Source organism: Silurus aristotelis (assembly GCF_946808225.1).
Source record: "Silurus aristotelis genome assembly, chromosome: 16".
NCBI lineage: Eukaryota > Metazoa > Chordata > Actinopteri > Siluriformes > Siluridae > Silurus > Silurus aristotelis.
The window spans coordinates 3,121,363-3,142,868 of NC_139589.1; the positions used below are offsets into that span (position 1 = coordinate 3,121,363).

A 21,506-nucleotide genomic window follows, 5' to 3' on the forward strand; every position below is an offset into this window, starting at 1 on the left:
TGTGTGTGTGTGTGTGTGTGTGTGTGTGTGTGTGTGTGTGTGTGTGTGTGTGTGTGTGTGTGTGTGTGTGTTGTACAGAGTTCCCACAGAAAATAAATACCTTCAATACACCATTTAAACGAAGTAAACAATAACAAACGAGGTGTGACGATACTGTGCATGTCTGGTCCTAAAGCATTTCCGGTGGTGTGATTTTTAAAGCGCAGAGCTGTCACAAAAAAAAACAGAACAGTTGAGATTTATATATTAAAAAAAAAAAACTGAAAAATAAATGATAATGTGGAAATCCAGGAGCCCTCAAATCAGACATCGAGGTGACAACTTTTCACTCAGAGCATTAAACGCTTACCTGCAGTACGGTATCCGGATGTGTATTATCCGGTTGTGTTTGAGACCGAGTCCATCCACAACGAAAGAAGCGGTATATAAATTGGATGCCTACATTTACTTTCTTAAAAGTCCGTAAAGATCAGAAATCATGTAGCGTAATACAAGGTAGATGATGTTTAGCTTGTGTTTGGGTCGTTGCTATGGTAACCGGTGAGGTTATTAGTGCGCATTGTATTAGTCTGTGTGTCTACGCTAATAATAAGTTATAAATGATGCACTACAACTTTAAATAAGATTCAGAGATAACACCACAAGAACAGTGATTTGGAGTGATGGGAAGATCGGATAATTTTAGTGACTTGGTTCTTTGATCAAAAATAATATTACATGTGACATTTTCGCGGATCCTCCAACATGTTTACATGCACAAACTTAGACTATTAGAACTTAGACAATTTATGATAAACAAAATGGGAAGCTCACCGCTCATATCTTCTGGTCCGTGTTGTTAGTCCTTTTGTCACGTGACTCCCATAATCATTCTAATCCTAATGGCAAGATTCATACAAAAAAATAAATAATAGGATCTATTGCATTGTGTAGCATATATTGGAGTCACGTGTTAAAAAAAGTGAAAAGAAAAGTGGAGAGATGAACTAGTCAATTCTTGTTCCCGTATGTAACCTAGGAAGATTTTGCGATGCTTTGCTCGTGCAAACATGAGCTCCATTAGAACATGAAGGAATCTTTGAGTCAACTCGTTCAAAATCCCTCACTACCAAGAACCCATGAACGCGTGCGCACGGGGCAGGAACGGTAAAGTAGCGTATAACAACACGTGCGTGACCAGATTAATTGTTCCATCATAACTGCATTCATCATTATTCCATGTGATCCTTGTTGAGGTGGAAAAGTGTGTGTGAAAGGGTTTGAATGGTCAAACTGAGTGTAGTCATGAATAAACAAGAAGGTGCAATATAATGCTGACTAACGTCTTTTTTATGGAATTTTTAAATTCTAATTGATAATTTCTTGTTGGTTTTAGATGAAAGTAGATCTTCTCAGGTTGTTAGTCAGTATCCAGTCTTCTGTCTTCACTACTTTTATCCAAGCATCATGTTTTGTTTTGTTTTCTTTGTACATCTAAACACTTTAATTTCCGACAGCAAGTTATATTCTGGTCTGAGAGAGCATGCGATCATCAAACAACATGAGTGTTAGCGAAAATACAGAAATCAAAGGAATAAAGGAAATACGAATAAAATTTTAAAAAGGCGAATAAAATAAACACAACACGGGAACAAATATGCGCCAGATTATCAGCTTTGCAGATAGCAGACGCTATAAAATGATTATTTACAGATTACAGATTTTTTAATAATTGTAAAACTTGAAAACATACATAACAATGACATAAAAAAAAAAAAAAAAGGAAACTACAGTTAGCTCAGTGTCACTGTGCCTACCCATTTCATATTGGAAATAAGATTTGTTTTTGCACATGCATGAAATCGCTAAAGAATCAATAGCACTAGCATTAGCTGCTAACCAGGAGCTAACGGCTAACGCTAGCGCTGTGGGTTCAAGATTTAAGATTTTAATTTTTTTATTTGAAGAGTGATGATATTTATTAAAGTATGCTAAAATAAGTAAAAATGTAATATTGAATGTAAAACACACACACACACACACACACACACACACACACACACACATCTGTATTACAGAAATGGAGTCTAACAAATGTCAACTATTTTAGTATTTTTTTTCCATATTGAATGTTATTTAGCAAATTTAATTGATTATTTAATTTAATAAATATAATTGTATTACAAAAGTATATATAACATTATTGCATTGATTTGATTTATTATAAATAAATATGCCTGCTTGGTTAAATAATATATAAAATCATATTTTATATTATTTTATATTTAGTAAAAAAACACATATGGCTGTAAAAGTCAGGTGTCCCAATACTTTTGCAAAGCCCGTCCCCCTCCTCCAATCTTGACCATGTCCTACAGAGGGACCATTGCGAGCATCCTGAGCAGCTGCATCACTGCCTGGTTTGTAAACTGCACCGTCTCTTATCACAAGACCCTACAGAAGATAGTGAGAACAGCCAAAAAGAGCATTGGAGTCTCTCTCCCCGCTATCACAGACATTTATACGACACACTGCATCCGTAAAGCCAACAATATTGTGGACGAACACACACATCCCTCACACACTCTTTACTCTCCAACAAACAGAAAAGAGGTTCCAAATCATTCAGGGCCTCACATCCAGACTGTGCAACAGTTTTTTTCAGAGATGGGAGTATGCTGGTACCAATTTTTATATAATAATATAATAATATAACTATTATATATATATATATATATATATATATATATATATATATATATATATATATATATATATATATATATTATTCAGCTCGATTATTATTTATTTGTAAAGCAATTTTAAGAATGCACATGCTCCCGTAGCTGCTTTACAAAATGAAATCGATTATGAATAAAGCTTTTACACTTATAAACCAGTCTATATATTTTTATCCCTACATGTTTATCCCTAATGCCTGAACCAGTGGCAACAGGAAATTTGTCCTTTCCACAGTTGTCATTGGCTTATTAGGGATAAACTTATGAGGAACAGACTTACAGGCACTAAACTTATACATTACAACTTCATTACCTGTTGATCTCTGTAAAGCTGCTTTGAGACAATGTCAACCCTGATAGATGGTGGGACAAGTCGAGCAGTGATAGATGATGAAGGGAGCATGGTGCATTGAGGTAGAAAGGTGCATCAGTGCTTTAAATCTGATGTGGGTGGATACAGGAAACCAGTGGAGGGAGCATTCCAATTGGGTGGTGTAGAAGAACCTGTGGGAGGGTTGGTGGGGAAGTCTGAGAATGTCTATTTAAAGTGAAGACTGATGAATGGTCAAAACACAGAAGATCAACTGTTGCTGAAACCCTATACAGTGAGCTAGCAGGAAGGTGAAATGGCCTGCTGAGACACTGACAATGGGCCTCTGTATGAGAGCAAGGATGAGGTTTCCTTAATCATCACAAACTTGTGTGCAACTCTGATAAGACCGGGTTTGGCCTCAAGTTTGGCCAGAAAATATTTTATTTGGTGTTGGTTTCTGGGTAAAATGGTAAGAAATAATATCTAAACCTTTAAGTGAGCATCAAACTGTGTTTTGTATTATTTTATCAGTTATTTTAAAACTTAACTTCCGGACAATGGTTTTATATTTATATAGATTAGAATCATTGCTAAAGGGTTTAAACTCTCAAACACAATGCCAGCCAGGATTGCAGTGGATACAGAGTTAATCCCAGATCTATCAGAAGTGCAAATGAAAAAGATTTAAAGTGTAAATATATGAACAACAAATAAATTAAAAAGTCTACAGCAGTCAAAATGTGCAGACACTGTTGCAAAAGCTTAACAAGTAAGTATGTATAAGGCTACGGCAACGAAAAACCTCGTTGGGCAGTTTTGACCACCCTTTGCAGGGCTTTACGTTCACACACAGTGGAGCCTTCATACCATACAATGACGAAGTTGGTCAGAATGCTCTCAATGATGCGGTGGTAAAAACTTTTTAGAATCCCTAGGAAAAGATGAGCTTTCTTAGGACTCCTCAAGAAGTACAGGCTCTTCCTAACCAGAGCTGAAGTGTTTTGGTGCCAGGACAGATCCTCAGAGATGTGAACCCCAAATAACTTAAAGCTGGAGACTGTCTCTACCTTTGTTCCATTAATGTAGACTAAGGAATGTCTCCTGCTGTTATATTTCCAAATGTCCACAATGAGCTCTTTACTCTTAATCGCCTTGAGGTTGAGGTTGTTGGTGGCACCCCACACTGACAGTCTCCTTGTAGGCTGCTTCGTCGTTTTGCTGATCTGACCGACCTCAGTGGTGTCATCTGCATACTTGATTAAGATGTTGGAGTTATGCAGAGGAGCACAGGCATTGGTGAACAGAGAGTAGAGAAGTGGGCTCAGAACACAGCCCTGAGGGATTCCAGTGTTCAGAATTAGGGTTAAGGATACCTGTTACCCAACCTAACAGACTGAGGTCCAGCAGTCCAGCAGTCCAGCATCAGAGAGGGAAATGGCTGTGTATCTCTTAGGTATGTATGTATATACCTGATCCAGTGTGTTGTCCCCTCTGGCAGTGCATGAGAAAGTTTATGTTTATGTTCATGGTATTTGGCAGGCATCCTTAACCAGAGTCACTTACAATTACAATTATCTTATTCACACAACTGAACAGTTAAGATAAGGGTTCAAGAGCCTCTTTTAAGGGCCCAGCAGTGGCAGCTTAGAGTTGGTGGGATTCAAACTCATGATCTGATTAGAGGTCCAACATCTTAACCACTGAGCCACCCCTTCCACAAATTAAAATTAATGCATTAGATGAGGAAAGAAATGATGCCCTTCTTTCCCAACCAACCAACATTGAGCATTGTGTTAAGACAAAACAAAAAGGTGTAAATGATAACTTTTAGGTTGAGTAATGTGAGAACACAGAGTTGCAGAGCTGTCCCCAAATCTTTGGCGTCGAAAGGGAATATTGGCTTGTTATGACAAAATAAAATTAATGGACAAAGAAAAGAGGCAAAAATTATAACCAGTGGAGGAAAAGCAGGCGGTAATCTAGGCAAGGTCTGTTTGTAGACACAAACAGCAGCAATGTAAGTGATGGAAACGCAGGACAGGAGGGGTGAAAAACAGTGGCAAGTGGTGTTTTGGGATTGTTTAGGGTACTTAAAAAAAGTAAAATTATATTAATTTTAATAAATGTAGCCAACCGCATGTTAATCCTGCAGCTCCTGCTTCCTTTCTTTTTCCACATACATGAGCTCAGAGATGCCTTCACATTGCTAATGTCATTGAGATTGACAGGGGAGAGGACACCTTCATGATAGAACTTTCTTTGAAGACAACACCATCGAGATGCAATCTTCACCTGAGCAAGTGAACTCACCTCTGCTGCATCTGGATCTCCTCATCCTCAACATCGGATATACATTTATTAAAATTTGATCATTGTTAAGGTTATCAACTGTTTACTTATGAGCGCAAAACTGTAGTATTTTTTTGTCCTAAGCCATTTTCATGGGTCCTATGTAAAGCCATGTATAATAACCTTATGTCTCTTCAGGCTGTTCATGTGGAGCCATTCTCAGAAGTGAGTGGTAAAATGGTAAAGAAACAGGATGGGCCAAGTAGATCCAGAGTACAGCAGGGAACAGAATCTCATGAGCATGTGTAGCACAACAGAGAGAAAGAGCAAGAGGATTTTACACAATAGAAAAATAATTCACTACAGGTCAAAGTACATACACGTTCACATACTCATTCAGGGGAATTTAGCAGATGAATTTACATTCCCCTCATGTTTTGTTAGACCGAAGGAGGAAAATTGAGACCTTGGACAAAGCCTGAAGATTACCCAAACTCCTGGAGCTGTGAGACCACAAGACAATCCGCCACACCACTGCTCTTCTCATATGATAAATTTTTCATAGAACATCTAATCTTTATTATCTTCAAATATTTAAAGACACAAAACGTGCCATTTATTTAATGGTTAACCGTTTAAAATCCTGAAACACTGAGGTAATTTAATGATTTTACCTTATGACTGCTTCTGATGAAAAAATAAACATGAAGAAAAAGTCTGAAAAGTCACTCATACAAGGGTCAGCCTGGTGTTAATGTACACTGTGTACTTATTAATAAATTGTCTTATAAGGCTGTTTGCTACTGTAAAGTTAAAATCTCAGCATCAACGAGCTTCCAGCACTGGGTTCTTGATTAAGGCTTTCAACCCTCAACTGCTCATGTGTATACATGAGATAATTGCAAGTCACTTTAGATAAGGAAGTCTGACAAATGCTGTAAATGTTATTCAAGTTATGTTAATATGTTCATTATTCTGCTTATCTGAGGCTGTAAATCAAAGCTGAACTTTGTGTTGAAATTTTTTTTGTTCAAACATAATTACAGTCATTGCTCTGCTTCTGGGAAAAAGTGAACTCTTCTCTACACTGAGACACATAAATGAAAACTAAATGCCCAAGCTCTGGATGGAGTTCTCTTTCATTAGAGACCACTTTCTGCAGTTGAGGATGGTTTCACATAAATAACCTAAAGATCCATTAAGTTACTGAGCAACTCAGGAACAATGAGGATGGATTTGGACTCTAATTAATATCAACAATCTGCTACAATGGCTCATGACCACAACTGGCATGAACAGTTCAGCATTTAAGCACTTTCTCTGAACAGTTTACTGAACAGCAAACCTCAACAATGATGGAACTGTAATGAATGGACATTCGGTGGCACCCAGATGAAGATGGTTTCCTTTCCTCTCAGGGTTTCGTCATCATGCCATCTCAGGCAGTTTTTCCTTTTCGCTCGGGGATAAATTTACAATTGTAAGAAACAAACTTATAGGCACTAAACCTATACATTCTTGAATACAACTTTATACCCATAAAGCATCTTTGAGACAATGTCTGTTGTTAAAAACTACACAAATAAAACTATACAAATAAAAATAACTAGAATTCAATTTAATGGAATCTTGTGGTATACATATATTAATGACTCAACAACAGATCACTGCTCAGATGAGCAAAATGAAATTAATGCTGCAACTGTAACTTCTGCACCACTTATGCATTGACTACTGCTGTTTACGGAGAAAAGTACAGTAAAAACTGGGAGATTCACATGTACGTGCAAAGGTCAAATCATGATAGTGAATCAAATATTTGATGCCAAATTAATGCACATGGCAAAAAGAATTGTGGATTATTTGGGATCCAGAAATATCCCCAGGAAAAATAAAACAAGGAAATATAATTAGCAGGAGGGTTTTAAATAACATCAGGGTAGCTAGCTCACTCATTGTAAGGTATGTCAAGATTTTCTGCCTGCTGCTTGCAAAGTGAGGCTAACCTTTGATCTGTTGGCATCAGGCCAGGTGTTTCGAGACCACCTGAGCTCTTTTGAACATTGTTTCTATAAGGTGACGCATCTTATGTTGCTTAATACCGGAGTACACAAAATGTCTGCATACACCAATTTTATATATATATATATGAAAATAAAAAAACTGTGACACTGTGTAAAATGTAAATGAAAACAGAATGCAATAATTTGCAAATCTCATAAAAACATTTCAAATGTTTAAAATGAAAACATATACCATTTTAAGAAAAAGAATAAGGTCATTTGGGACAAGGGCCATGTTTACCACTGTGTAGCATCACGTCGTCTGTCTATAAACATCTGGGAACTGAGGAGACCTTTATATAAAGTTTTGGGAGAGAAATGTTGTCCCATATGTGTCTGATACAGGATTCTAGCTTCTCAACAGTTCTGGGTGTCCTTTGTTGTATTTCTTGTTCCATGATGCACCAAATGTTTTCAAATAGTGAAAGGTCTAGACTGCAGACAGGCCAGGTCAGCACCTAGACTCTTCTACTACAAAAAATGAATGTTGAGGAACATTATTCTGAAATTATTCCACAATTTGTAGACACAGTCTTTTACAGATTGATGACTCTGGCCATCTTTACTTCTGCCAGACTTGTATCTATGATACACTTTTTATATTCAATTATTTTACTAACCTGTTGTCAATGAACCTTCTTAGAGGCAAAATGTTTCTCCAAATGTTTCATTTTAATAACGCTTATTTTTATTTTGACTTTTGTTGTTTTTGGAGACACGTGTTCTAATTCAATAGCAAAAATCGACTTCAAAATAACCTTTTTTTCCCTACAAATGCTAATTTCCCTTAATTTAAACATTTGATATGTTTTCTATGTTTTATTGTGAATAAAATATGGGTTTATACGTTTTTCCAAATCATTGCTTTCAGTTTTTATTTACATTTTACGCAACATTTTTGGAATTAGGGTTGAACATGTAGATATATAGATAGATATTTGACTTTTTTTTTTTTTCATTTATTTCAGTATTATGATTTATATATTGTATTATGTAATATTGTATGTTTTTTTAATAGGTAAGACTTATTAAACTTCCACTTCCTGAATTTCTGCGAGAAATACCAATGCCTCTAGTGTAGAAAATACTGTATAAGCAAGTAAAAAGATGCTAATGTCTCTTTGCTGCCATCATGTGTTTGAATTTATATTTGCAATCCTGGGGCCAGTGCTTCTGACAATGTGACCTCAAACTGACCGGTCATAACATATTTATATATCTTAATAAATCAATAATGCCTTTTTAGAGGAGTGAAGAAAAGCGTGGGAGCCTGCTGTTGAACCTTCCTGACATTACACCACAGTGTATATAGTAAATACGCGGCTTTTCTATTGCGCATGCGTAGTTCAGACCGCATTGCTATGACTCTAATTAACACACCACTAGATGGAGGAAATGTGCACTTTTTCTGCACCTTCTAACAGAAAATGAGATAGAAGGTGGAACAACGTTTAAACAGTATTGTTGCTGCTCACCTGAATAGACTTTGGCATCATGCTGCAGATCATATTTGAGGTGACCCATGAACATTTCTCCTACAGGCATGTATACTTTGATGTGACTGATTAGGCTGAAGATGCAGGTATAGGTGATGCTGAAGCAGCCATGCTGGTTCTGGTGATCTTTTTATATATTTTTTTTACCATAAATTTAAAAACAAATAGGTATAGGTGAAAGAACTAACTGAAAACCAGTGGCACCACACATGCACAAAAACACATTATAAAACCTGGAAAGAATCAGGTATTGTGGCCTGAATAGAAGGGTACTGTTGTTTTTTTTTATACATTTTTATTTTTTTTTGCAAAAACCCTGCAACTTTGAATGCTTCAAATAAACACCTCGCACTGGTGTTTTGGAAGATTCCTGAAATTTTTTTTTATAATCTTCTTCTTCTTCTTCTTCTTCTTCTTCTTTCGGCTGCTCCCATTAGGGGTCGCCACAGCGGATCATCCGTCTCCATACCACCCTGTCCTCTACATCTGCCTCTTTTACACCAACTACTTGCATGTCTTCCCTCACCACATCCATGAACCTCCTCCTTGGCCTACCTCTTTTCCACCTACCTGGTGGCTCCATCCTCAGCATTCTTTTACCAATATAATTCATGTCCCTCCTCTGCACATGTCCAAACCATCTCAATCTCGCCTCCCTCACCTTGTCACCAAAACATCCTACATGCGCCGTCCCTCTAATAAACTCATTTCTAACTCATTTTATAATAATAAACCCAATTTAAAAAACTATAAATATTTTTTACAGGACTGTGACAATGAACAAACTTGGAGCTAAAGGTGAGATTCATTTTCCAAATCTACAATGATGACGAATATTGGTGAACTCAGCCAAGCTTCTTTGAACATCTTTAGATGCTGGAGCATAAAACTTTCCTTTCACTTAAACTAGGAGACCCAAACCTGTTCCAGCATGACGATGCCCCTTTGCACAAAGCCAGCTCCATGGAGATCTGCTTTCCATGGGTTGGAGTGGAAGATGCTACCAAACTCCAATCTCTTGTGAATGAGTGAACACAAATCTCCACAAAAAAGATCCACCAACAGGTGTCCACCAACTATTCTCAGATGCTGTATGAAGCATTATTGTGAAATCAGGGAATTGTTTGTGACTTCTAGTAAGAGATACATGACAGCAGTTACTCGTGGATTGCTCTGTAGATTGTGTTTCTGTGAACACTGTTCTGGTGATGGTGAAAAAAAACATTTAGAATCAAAGCTTCTTGTATCTTGCAACAGCCATAGTTGTATTAATGCTGTAACTGACACTGTTTATTTGCCTGGTAAAAATCAGTGGAAGCTCATTTAAAATGTGCTGAGGCAAACATGAAATAGAGCAAAAGTTAAAAAAGTGGCGACCTGCATTTGAGGACGACATGGCAAACTGTGTTCACAAACGAAAAAAGAGCCCATGCACTGATTTCCATTAACGAATCATGAGTGTTTTAAATGAAGATCACTGGCATCCAATATTGATTGTCCCCCTTGTCCCCCTACAGAAATAATTAGATATTCAACTGTTAATTAATATTATGTTATTCTGAAATTGTTCCACAATTTGTAGACGCAGTCTTTCACAGATTGGTGAAGCTCTGCCCAGAGACTCTTGTCCCTCTATGATACACTATTTCTCATCTTACTGACCTGTTGTGAATTATCCTCATTAGCAAAATGTTTTTCTAACTGTTTTTCATTTTATTAACATGTCCTTTTCCAGTCTTTTGTTACCCCGTCCTGAATTCTTTGAGACGTGTTGCAGCTGTCAAATATAAAAGACCTTTTTTTTTTTTTTTAATGATAACTGATTTTCCTCACTTAAAACTTTTGATGTTTTCTATGTTTTATTGTAAATTAAAACAATTTTGGTTTATGAGATTTGCATATCATTGCATTCTGTTTTTATTTACATTTTACACCGTGTAACCGACTTTTTTGGAATTAGAATTGCAATTCTTTTTCTTCCCGCTGTCCTCTACATCTGCCTCTTTCATCCCAACTACCTGCATGTCTTCCCTCACCACATCCATAAACCTCCTCTTTGGCCTCCTCTTTTCCTCCTTCCTGGTGGCTCCATCCTCAGCATTCTCCTACTGATATACCCCATGTCCCTCATCTGTACATGTCCAAACCATCTCAATCTCACCTCCCTCACCTCGTCTTCAAAACGTTCAACATGCGCCATCCCTCTAATAAACTCATTTCTGATCCTGTCCATTGTCGTCACTCCCAACGAAAACCATAACATCTTCAGCTCTGCTACCTCCAGCTCCACCTCCTGTCTTTTACTCAATGCCACTGTCTCTAAACCATACAACATCGCAGGTCTCACCACAGTCCTATAAACAATTAGATTTGATTTATTTCACATAATTTACAACCATATTAGAGATTGCGGTTTTCTTATTATCCCAGTACTGTATGTGCTGATTACCCAGCATGCCTCTCTGGACAGTGGAACCCCTTGCCTGAAGTGCAACAGTATGTGTTTTGGAGGCTTCAAGGTCCTGTGTGGGTGGAAATGGCACCAATCCAGAGCACACAAGATAAGAAAATTGTACGTAACTATTATTACAACTATTGTGCGATCTGAAGATAAAATTAATTCTTCCTTCATTGCTTTTATATGTTGGTTATAATCATATATACTCGAGGATGTGGCTGTGTAATTCATTGAAGCTGATCCATGACTGATATTGCGCTTTCATGTTTTGTGTATGTAGATGTAGGAAGACAAATCAATGAATAATAAAATATTAACCAGCAGCAGGGTGAGTGGAAGAGGGTGAGCTGCAGCGATCTGTCCAGGAGCTACAACGTTTAAAATGATCACCAGTCCAAACGTGGGTTTGGTAAGTCAAAATCCTTTATTACGCTCTTCAAAATGGCTCTCAGTCTCGGCTAACTTTGCTGAAGAATGTTCGATAGGAGAAATGTATTTGAAATGTGTAAAAATGTCTGAAATTTACACTTTAATCTTTAATCCCTGTGCAGTCTGGGCCTCTCATGACCCTGATCATGAGGATTACATGACTTTATGCACGTTTAGTATGTTGATTATTATTATTTTTTAAACATTTGCAGCTGTTATTTCATTTTTCACTGATTTGTTATCCAGCAATAAAAAATTAATGAAATTATTAATCATATTAATCGATATGAAATGCATTACTATATATTTCTTTTCAGAATCATTTTTATTGGCAAGTATCATGGGTTGCATGCACAAGACATTTGTCACGGTGTGCTGGTGCTCTAAATTATGTATAAAAAAAAACTATAAAAAATAAAGTAATAAATAAAGAGAAAGACATTGCTGTTGCAGGGTCTGTAAAGTGAGGCAGTGCAATGATCATTTTTCCCAAATAAAACAAAGGTGCAGTATTGCAATACAATAGACCTTGTTGATTAAATAAAAAAATTTTTTTGTTATATATAAAACTTAGAGAATTAAGCTCACCCATTGTGAATGTAAAGAATTGCACGACGCAAATGCAAACAAAGCTGTAACTGATTTGTACGCTTCTGTTTAGAGGTGCGTGGGTAGAGGTCACATGGATTTAACTTTCACAACCTCTTGGAAGACCTTGTTCACAAAAATAAAACCTAAATAACAGAAATAGCCTAGTAATAATGGCATTAAAATTACTACTCTCGACTCTTGATTACTACTGGTTTATTATTTACCCTGCAGTCTATTAAATTCTGTAAAGCTGCTTCGGGTCTGTGGTTAAAATGTAACTTGAACATAAACTTGAACATAAACTTGAATTGAATCCTATTGTGAATTAAAAATAAAAGTGATCTAGTGAACTTCTTATGTAATATTATATGCTGGGGTTTTTAGTTTTTTTTTACAGAATAAAATTCCATGAGCTGCCAACGACAGGTTTATACAGTATGTCAAGGGCATGGTTTCTTTTGCTTGTCCTACAAATGATTTACAATGGACACTGATTGTATATTGTCAGAGTACAATCTGAAACGCATTTCAGGCATAATCGTTAGCTGTTTTTCAGGCCTTTAGATCTCCAGGTTCACCATAATACAGCACCCCTGGAGCAGAGAGGGTTAAGAGCCTTTCTCAAGGGCCAAACAGTGGCAGCCTGGCAGTGATGGGGTTTGAACCACCAACCTTCCGATCATTCACCCAGAACCCAGACCAATGAGCTTCCACTATAATTTGGAGCATAATTAAAGTCTCATTGCACATCTAAAGTGGTTCTTTCCTAAACTGTCAGCACAAAGTTAGAGGCACACACTTGTATATACTGTCTTTGTTTCCTTTAGCATTACAATTTCCTATCACTGGACTAAGACGCTCAAACTTGGTCCAGTGTGACTATGCCTGAGTAATAAAAATCAGGAAGACAAGATATGTTAAGTTTGGTGTTGGACTCAATGTTTCATTAACCTTCTCAGCTCCCACTGTACAACCTATTGGATAACCTGGAACACTGACTCCCTGTTACATTCCTAAATTTAGTAGAAATCCTTTCCAAAAGTGTAGACATTGTCATTATTTACCAGATGCCCTCATCCAGAGTGACAATTATCTTACTTATACAAGTGCACTTGAGATGCAGAGCCTGGCTCAAGGGCCATCTTGGTTAATCTGGGATTTGAACTCATGACCCTCTGATCAGCTGCCCATCATCTTAACCACTGAGGTACCAACTCTCAGTGGAGGTTTTTATATTATAATTGGTGTTTAAATGAACAAATGCTTAATAGGTTTGGAGAGTAGGTGCTCATATACTTTTGGTCGTAAAGTGTGCATTTAATGGTCTTTTTTAAATTTTTTAATTTTTTTAAGGATCATTTTTTTAGGATGCCATTTTTTTCATCCTGCAAAAGGAAAACATAGATAGATAGATAGATAGATAGATAGATAGATAGATAGATAGATAGATAGATAGATAGATAGATAGATAGATAGATAGATAGATAGATAGATAGATAGATAGATAGATAGATAGATAGATACTTGTTTCCATCTGAAAGTAATAACAAAAACTTTCTCTTTGTAATTGTGAAACTGCATACTGTGAATGCTGTAAAACAGTCAGCTATTATATCTAGCTGATCTAGCTGACTTCTGATCAGATGGTTGTGGGTTCAAATCCCAGCACTATCAAGCTGCTGCTGGGCCCCTGAGCAAGGCCCTTCACACTCAACTGCTCCGGTGTATAAATGAGAGAACTATAAGCTCTGAAATAAGGGCGTTTGCCAAATGGCGTAAATGTACAGTAAATGTAAATCTGAGGGGAAAGATGTAGGCTGTAAATTCACACTTTAACACTAGATGGCATTAGGACTGTTTTTAGACGATGGAGCCCTAAAGAAATATTTGGCACTAAATATACATAATTTGTACTATTTTCGTCTGAAATGTAGACCTTCGTGACTCCTTTTTACATTGAAAATGCTGCATTATACTACGGTATTGTGTAAAATGTTTACAGAATAAAGGATTTACAAATAAATTCAGGTTTAAATGAAGTAGAGGCACTAACTAACATCCACCTGAAACAACTGTAATGAATTTTTTTGTTGTCATTTAAAAAAAAAAAACAATAAGCGAAAAAAAATGTATATAGGTAAAACACAAACTGACTTTTCACCAACATAGTTTCAACATCTCATAGCTTTACTAGGCATGTGTCCAGAACTCCTTCTCTTTAGTCCAACTCCCACCTACTCTCAATTCCTGACCAGTTCTCTCTGTTCCCACATTTATTTATGTTTTGGATCTTTTTGATGGACGTTTTTGTTTGTTCTATTTCTAAAATGTTTTTGAAGAAATAACATTTACATTTGTGCCATTTGGCAGATGACATCATTCAGACGGCCTTACTCAAGCAGTGACTAGCTTGAAATTTGAGCTCATGACCTTCTAAACAAAAATCCTACATCTTAAACCTTTTGGGAAGGAGGGTTAAACAGTGATAATTCATTACAAAGTTATAGTAAGGTGGTAGCTCACTGGTTTAGACATTTGGCTTTGGATCGGAAGGTAACAGGTTTAAATCCCAGTACTACCAAGCTGCCGCTGCTGGGCCTTTCAGCAACTGCTCAGTTGTAAGTTGCTCTGGATTAGGGCATCTGCCAAAAGTACTCAAACTCTAAAATTATTTGCAGCTGATGATTGGGGCTATACCATAGATGAGAGGGTTGGACGAAAAGCTACATGTGTCTTGGGCTAAATTTAAATATGGAAAAGTGTCAATTTCTGTTGCACACAACTACATGAGTCTTATTCTGATGTGTTCCAGGTCAACGTGGAGAATATGAAGCTCGGGCCTTCACTGCTGATAATGCTCTGTTTACTTCGACATGGACTGACAGTAAGACTTCCTTATAGATACAAAATCTGTCTATGTGGATTTCCCAATCTAACACTGTTTTTAAAAGAACTGTAATGTCCTTTCTTTTATGCTACTTGAAGGGTGAAGTCTATACAGCGTCTCCTGAGAACACCGATCTGGACAGCTCTTTTCTGTTTAATGGCACCGGTACGCCACAGCGGGTTCCTGAGGAATGCAACTTGAGCCTGGAGACTCAGCGGGCAGTTGGTGGTGCTATAACTCAATTGGGACTAAAGCTACTAGTGAATCTGCAGCCTGGAACTGAACAACCAAACGTCGTTCTGTCTCCACTGAGTATTTCTCTTGCACTTTCACAGTTAGCTTTGGGTACGTTGGACGAACTGTAGTCGATCGTCATTTTCATCTGTTTTAACATCCATGCATTTCTAATATATACGGTATATATAAAATGTTATTCAGGTGCCAGGAACGAGACAGAGAAGCAACTGTTAGGAGCTTTACATGCAGCTTTGCTATCTGACTATTATAAAACTTTAAGCTGCCTACAAGAACAACTGATTGTCAAGGCCGTTAAAGTGGCCTCTCGTATCTACCTCAAACCAGGTGAGCATGAGCTTAGCTAAAACTCTACGTTTCTCGACTCTTTGCTCACTGAACCTCGGCAGCTGAGATCAGATTTTTGCTTTTCTTTTCATATATGAACAGGCTTTGGCCTGAGGAAGGACTTTCTAGAACGATCCCTTCAGCTGTTTAGATCATCACCCAAACCTATTACTTCTGTAGAAGAAGTTAATCAGTGGGTCGAGGAGGCTACAGATGATAACATCAAGAACTTTTTGTCCATTCTTCCACCCAGTGTGGTCTTGATGCTGATAAACGCTGTTCATTTTAAAGGCAAGTCATAACTGGATGTAATAATCATATTGTAACAGAGAAAGATAAAATTTCCACGATCTATATTTATATTTGTCTTGCAAGCACTATAGACTATCAGTGGTGGACGAAGTACACAAACCATGTACTTGAGTCGAAGTAGGTAAATTATTACTTCAGGAAAAGTGAAAATGTCCTTTTAAACTTTCCCTTGAGGAAAAGTACAAAAGTATTTGACTTCAAATGTACCTAATTATCCAAAGTATTACGGCAATAATGTTCCTATTATCATTTTGCTTAATAAACTCAGTTTATAAGAGAAGACTCTGTTACTAGTAATGCACCAATCTATGAATAGAATGCTATTAATGAGTCAAACACTGATTTTTATCTATTAAAATCACTTTAGAAAACTGATTCAACTCAAAAAAAAATTTTATTGAGTAAAAGCAACTGTGCAAACACGGTGCAAAATAACAAATTCTTGTGTTTGGATCTTCAGGGGAGTGGAAGTCTCGTTTTGACTCACGCTTTACTACCAAGGATCTTTTCTACATTGACAGACAGACATCTGTAAAGGTGGATATGATGATGGGATCCAAATATCCTCTCAGCATGTTTGTGGATGGAGAGCAAGGCATACAGGTATTATGGAACTAAAAACAAGTGTATGAACTCTGTATAATAGCAACAGAACAACTATACATTTTACTTATTAATGCAATTATCCGATCAGTTTATCATATCGCACCAGAAGAAGGCTATTGTTTATTATAATGAGTCACCCAGAGTCTTTAGACAAAAACATAAAGCAACAATATAAAACACAGGCACTTAAATTAGACAGTAAGACATTGAGGGAGAAGAAAAGTCTCCCTTCCAGCTCGATCTAGTCTGGAGGCTTCTCCTGCATTGAAGTCATCCTGTCTCAAGAGCTGATGTTGTTTCGTCATTCTGTCTAAAGTCATAATGCATGGAAACCCTCGATCAGCAGTTTCTCCAACTCAAACTAGCAAACATGCTACAGTTAGACATTGAGATATTATTTTTCTAATCCTGGTGTTGATCATTTAGTGATGATCAACATGATTTAATGCATTGGGCTTCTGCAATATCAGATAAATGAGAAGAGCTTCTGAAGAACCTAAAACTAAGCAATGACTTGAACGACTAATTCTTTCATTGCATGTTCTTCTACCTTTTTTTTTATCTCTAACAAAACCCAGTCTGTTTCAAAAATTTCCTTCTTATCCATCTAGGTTGCTCGATTCCCTTTTCAAAAAAACATAAGCTTCCTGGTGGTCATGCCCATGCAATCAGAAAATTTGTCAAGAGCAGCAGCCAACCTCAACATCTCTGAGCTTTACAGAAGGCTTCCAAACGAGATCCCGATGCTCGTCAAACTGCCCAAGTTCAAACTGGAATATAAACAGGATTTGCAACAAGCGCTCACAAGCATGGGTGAGGGATCTCAAATATACTGATTTTGTTTTTAAGATTTTGATGCTCCAGGTTATTGTGCATTTCTCATGGGTTCTGGGTGGACACCATTGATCAAGAAGAAAATGCATGTTCTTCCAAAGACGTATTTACCAGAAGTGTAAAGCGTACCTGAAAATCATACTTGAGTCAAAGTATAGATACCCTACTGCAAAACTTACTCCATTATGAGTTACAATTCACAAGTACTTTAACATTATTTGACTCATATTGAACGTAGGTTTAAAGAGGCACTAGACCTCAAGACCAATACACATGTGAGTGAAAAGCCAAAAACAGTTGATTTGTGAGGTTTTATTTCCTAAAATACAAATGAAATTGTACCTCAACACTGCATTAACCATCAACACAACAACGTCTTTTAAACGCCAAAACAAAGATAATAAAAAAAATACAAAACAGTAAACCAATTTTCATCATGTCACAAAATGTAAGATGCATTAGTATTCCATGGACTAATAAAATGAAATCATTTTCGAAAAATTGTAAAACCAAATATACAGAGCTGTCTGTGATTTGATGCACCACTCAGTCTCAGAGAGGGTCATTATTTTGATTCAATTAAAAATTGGGGAGCAATCCCAGGGAGCAGATTCAGGTAGGGGAGTGTTGATCTTAATGACATCGTCAACAGAGGTGCAAAATGTAATTGGTAACGCTCATCATCAATTCAGATATAGTGAAGTAAAAAGTACATCTTTTGATTTATAAATGTAGTTCAGTGAAGAGTAAAAGTTGCTTATATCATTGATTCTCAGTTAAACTAGAAAGTGGCCAAAAAATTACTTAAATACAGTAACTAAATACATTTACTCAAATACACCACTGGCATTTACCCGTTACTCCTCTTTGAATTTGAATCTTAATTTTACATTTTGTCTGATTCTCTTGTCCAGGTTTGGGTGCACTGTTCTCTGGCCCTAATCTGTCTGGTATTGCAGAAGGCCCTCTTGTAGTGTCTGGTGTCCAGCATGCCTCCAGTATAGAGTTAAACGAGGAGGGTGCTCAGGCCTCGGCTGCTACCTCGGTCACTCTGGTGCGCACCATCCCCATCTTTGCAGTCAACATGCCATTCATCTTTGCCATAGTGGACGATGTTTCGCATGCACCTCTCTTCCTCGGGACGGTCACCAACCCAAATCCCGGAGCCACAGCCGAATTAAGCGATGACCCCGAAATCTTACGTTTCCTCAGCAGCAACATGCCAAGCGATAAACCTCAGAATGATGACCCGTATTGGGATAACATGCTCCATGACGAATCTCAATGAACCAGAAAACAAACACGTCTCCCAAACGTCAGAATTGATGAGGGGCAGATTGGCCTGAGTTGAGCACAGAAATGCATGGACCTCTCCCAATCCAGACACTGTACCTACACATGCACATTTTTATGATCCGATCAGCCGTAATGCCACAGGACATGGATTAAAAAAAAAAAAGAAACCAAGATATTTAAAGTATGTTCAAATGACTTTAAACATTAGTTTTATATTCCATTTGTAATGAGATGTCAATCATATATCCAATCATATTTACGTTTTGTTATGTTTTGTGCTTCTTCTTCCTTTTTGTTTTTTCTTCATGAGAAACTGCATGTTGTCGGGAGGTTGAGGCGATGTAGCTTTTTCTCCTTCTCTGGTCAGAAAGTGAAACTGTAGCAATTAAATTGTCACAAGGTCACAACTCTGTTCTGACATTGCATTTCTGTAAATTATAATAATGCCGAAATTCTTTGCATCTATACTGCTTTCAAACTTTTATAGTAACTTCTATAATTGTAGGTAAAACTGACTTATAATATAATATAACATTATATATGTATACAGTACACTGCAAAGGTTTTTGCAAGGTTTTGGCAGGTGCTGTAAAGTAAGAATGCTTTCAAATATATATTTTTAATGGGTTTTATTTATCCATTTACATAATGCAGACAAGTGAAGCAAATAAAAGCATCAAATCAATATTTGCTGTGACCACCCTTTGGCTTTCACACATGCACGCTTTGTACACTTGCACTAATGATCATCAATTTCATATGTAGGTTAAAACACAGTCATTAACTGAAACAGAAATAGCTGTGTAAGAGCTTCAGACTGGGTGAGGAACATCCAAACTCTGCTACTTAAGGTGAGGTTGTGGAAAACAGTTTCATATCACAGGTCTTACACCATGGCAAGACGGTAAAAAAACATTCTACTGCATCAGCAAAATCTTTCCCAGGCCAAGTTTTCAAAGCAGACTGGGGTCTCAAAATGTGCTGTTCAAACTATTTTGAAGAAACCCAAAGAAATGGGCGATGTTGAAGACCGTTGATGCAGTGATTGAGCAAGGAAACTTGATGCAGCAACTGTGCTTCATTGGTCTTCATTGAAGAACTGTGCCCAAAAAGTCATATTTTTGACATGGAAACAACTCAACTATGCACAAAAACATAGGAACTGGGGAGCAGAAAAATGGTAGCAGGTGCTCTGGACTGGAATATTTGAAATATTTGGCTGTAGCATGAGGCTGTTTGCCAAAGGGCTGGGTACAATAATGAAAGTCTGCAGGCAATGGTGAAACATGGTGGAAGTTTCTTTGCAAGTTTGGGGCTTCACCTTTGCAAATGGAGTTTTGGTAAGGTTAATGGTGTCCTCCATGCTAAGAAATATAGGCAGCTACTTATCCATCAGGGAGGCATCTGATCAGCTCCACATTTATTCTGCAGCAGAGCAAAAGCCCAAAACATACAGCTAATGTCATTAAAAACTATCTTCAGTGAAGAGAAGAATAATCCAGATGATAGAATTTAATGGCTAATGAGGCAATACGAATGAGCGTTATGGCTTATTTTAGTTATTTCTTTAAATACCTATTCAAGTGCCTAAACATAGTATGGTCTACCACCTGCACTTACAGGGTATTAGAATTATTTTAGCTGGATGTCAAACAGCTGCTTTGGCTCTTGTATGACAAAGGTGACATTTTACAAAAAGACCACACAGCCTTTGTCACACTTTCATTACACCACAGTGAGATTTCTTCAGTTTGCTAGGAAGTTGGGGTCAGAGCAAGGGTCAGCCATGATAAATCATCCCTACAGCACAGAGGGGTAAGGTTCTTGTGCAAGAGTGGAAGCTTGACAGCGCTGGGGATTGAATCTATGACTTTCTGCTCAATAATCACCACCACCAGAGTAGACAGTGTTGGTCAATTACAAAAGTGTAGGTCGAATGCATTTATGTTGAGTTAAAATGGCACAAACGGGTAAGAACCTGTGGAACCAGACTAACTCTGCTGTCTTATCAACACTTTAAGCACTTTAAGGAAAAGAAGCAATAGATTGAGTGAAATTATAATTTGGTGAGATTTTAATGTAAAAATAGAGATGAAATTTCTCCATTTCCAAACACTAAGTATTATACTATTGGATAATAGAACCAAGGGGAAGTCGATGAGACTGAAAACCTTAGAGGAAACCAGTACTCCATAGCAGTAAGGTATGATTTAAAACATGGCTACAGATGTCTAGAACAGACAGTTCTTGTTAACAGCATGAAATGCAACCCAGAGCTTGAGGTAGAATGTTGACGAGACCAGAATCTGCAAAACATCAGAGGTTTCTGACTTCTGATGAATAGCAATTTTTTCTGTACTGTGGTGGAAGTGAAAACCTAACAGTGTAAACAGACTGTAAATGTGTGGTTGCAGTTGGGTGGTCACAACCCTCTTATTTAGCTTACAGTGTAAAATTGAAGGATGGAGATTGGTGGATAGTAACCACAGTCAATAGTGTGCAGAGTGGGGTTTTAAGTACATGGTTCAATGTCCGATTTCACTGGAAATGCTATACCCTGCCTTCAGAAACTCACAGTGTTTACATTTGAACTGCTGAACTGAGAAAAACAAATAATGAAAGCAAGTAAG

The 21,506-nt window shown here is 37.3% G+C and overlaps 2 protein-coding genes across 2 annotated transcripts in view; one reads left to right on the forward strand and one right to left on the reverse strand.

The window, feature by feature from the left end:
• Positions 1-1,448: 1,448 nt before the first annotated feature.
• The window catches only part of slco2b1 (solute carrier organic anion transporter family, member 2B1), a 60,325-nt gene continuing 40,267 nt past the window's right edge, over positions 1,449-21,506 (reverse strand). Inside the window, exon 16 of the transcript XR_014537216.1 lies at positions 1,449-1,463. The gene's annotated coding sequence lies outside the window, so the exon portion shown is untranslated. The remainder of the gene's footprint in view (positions 1,464-21,506) is intronic.
• serpinf2a (serpin peptidase inhibitor, clade F (alpha-2 antiplasmin, pigment epithelium derived factor), member 2a) lies at positions 11,608-19,561 on the forward strand. Its single transcript, XM_083564615.1, has 8 exons — positions 11,608-11,748; positions 15,172-15,243; positions 15,345-15,591; positions 15,685-15,828; positions 15,931-16,119; positions 16,601-16,743; positions 17,358-17,559; positions 18,495-19,561. The coding sequence occupies exons 1-8, from the start codon at positions 11,722-11,724 to the stop codon at positions 18,866-18,868; spliced, it is 1,398 nt and encodes a 465-aa protein (XP_083420741.1). The 5' UTR covers positions 11,608-11,721; the 3' UTR covers positions 18,869-19,561.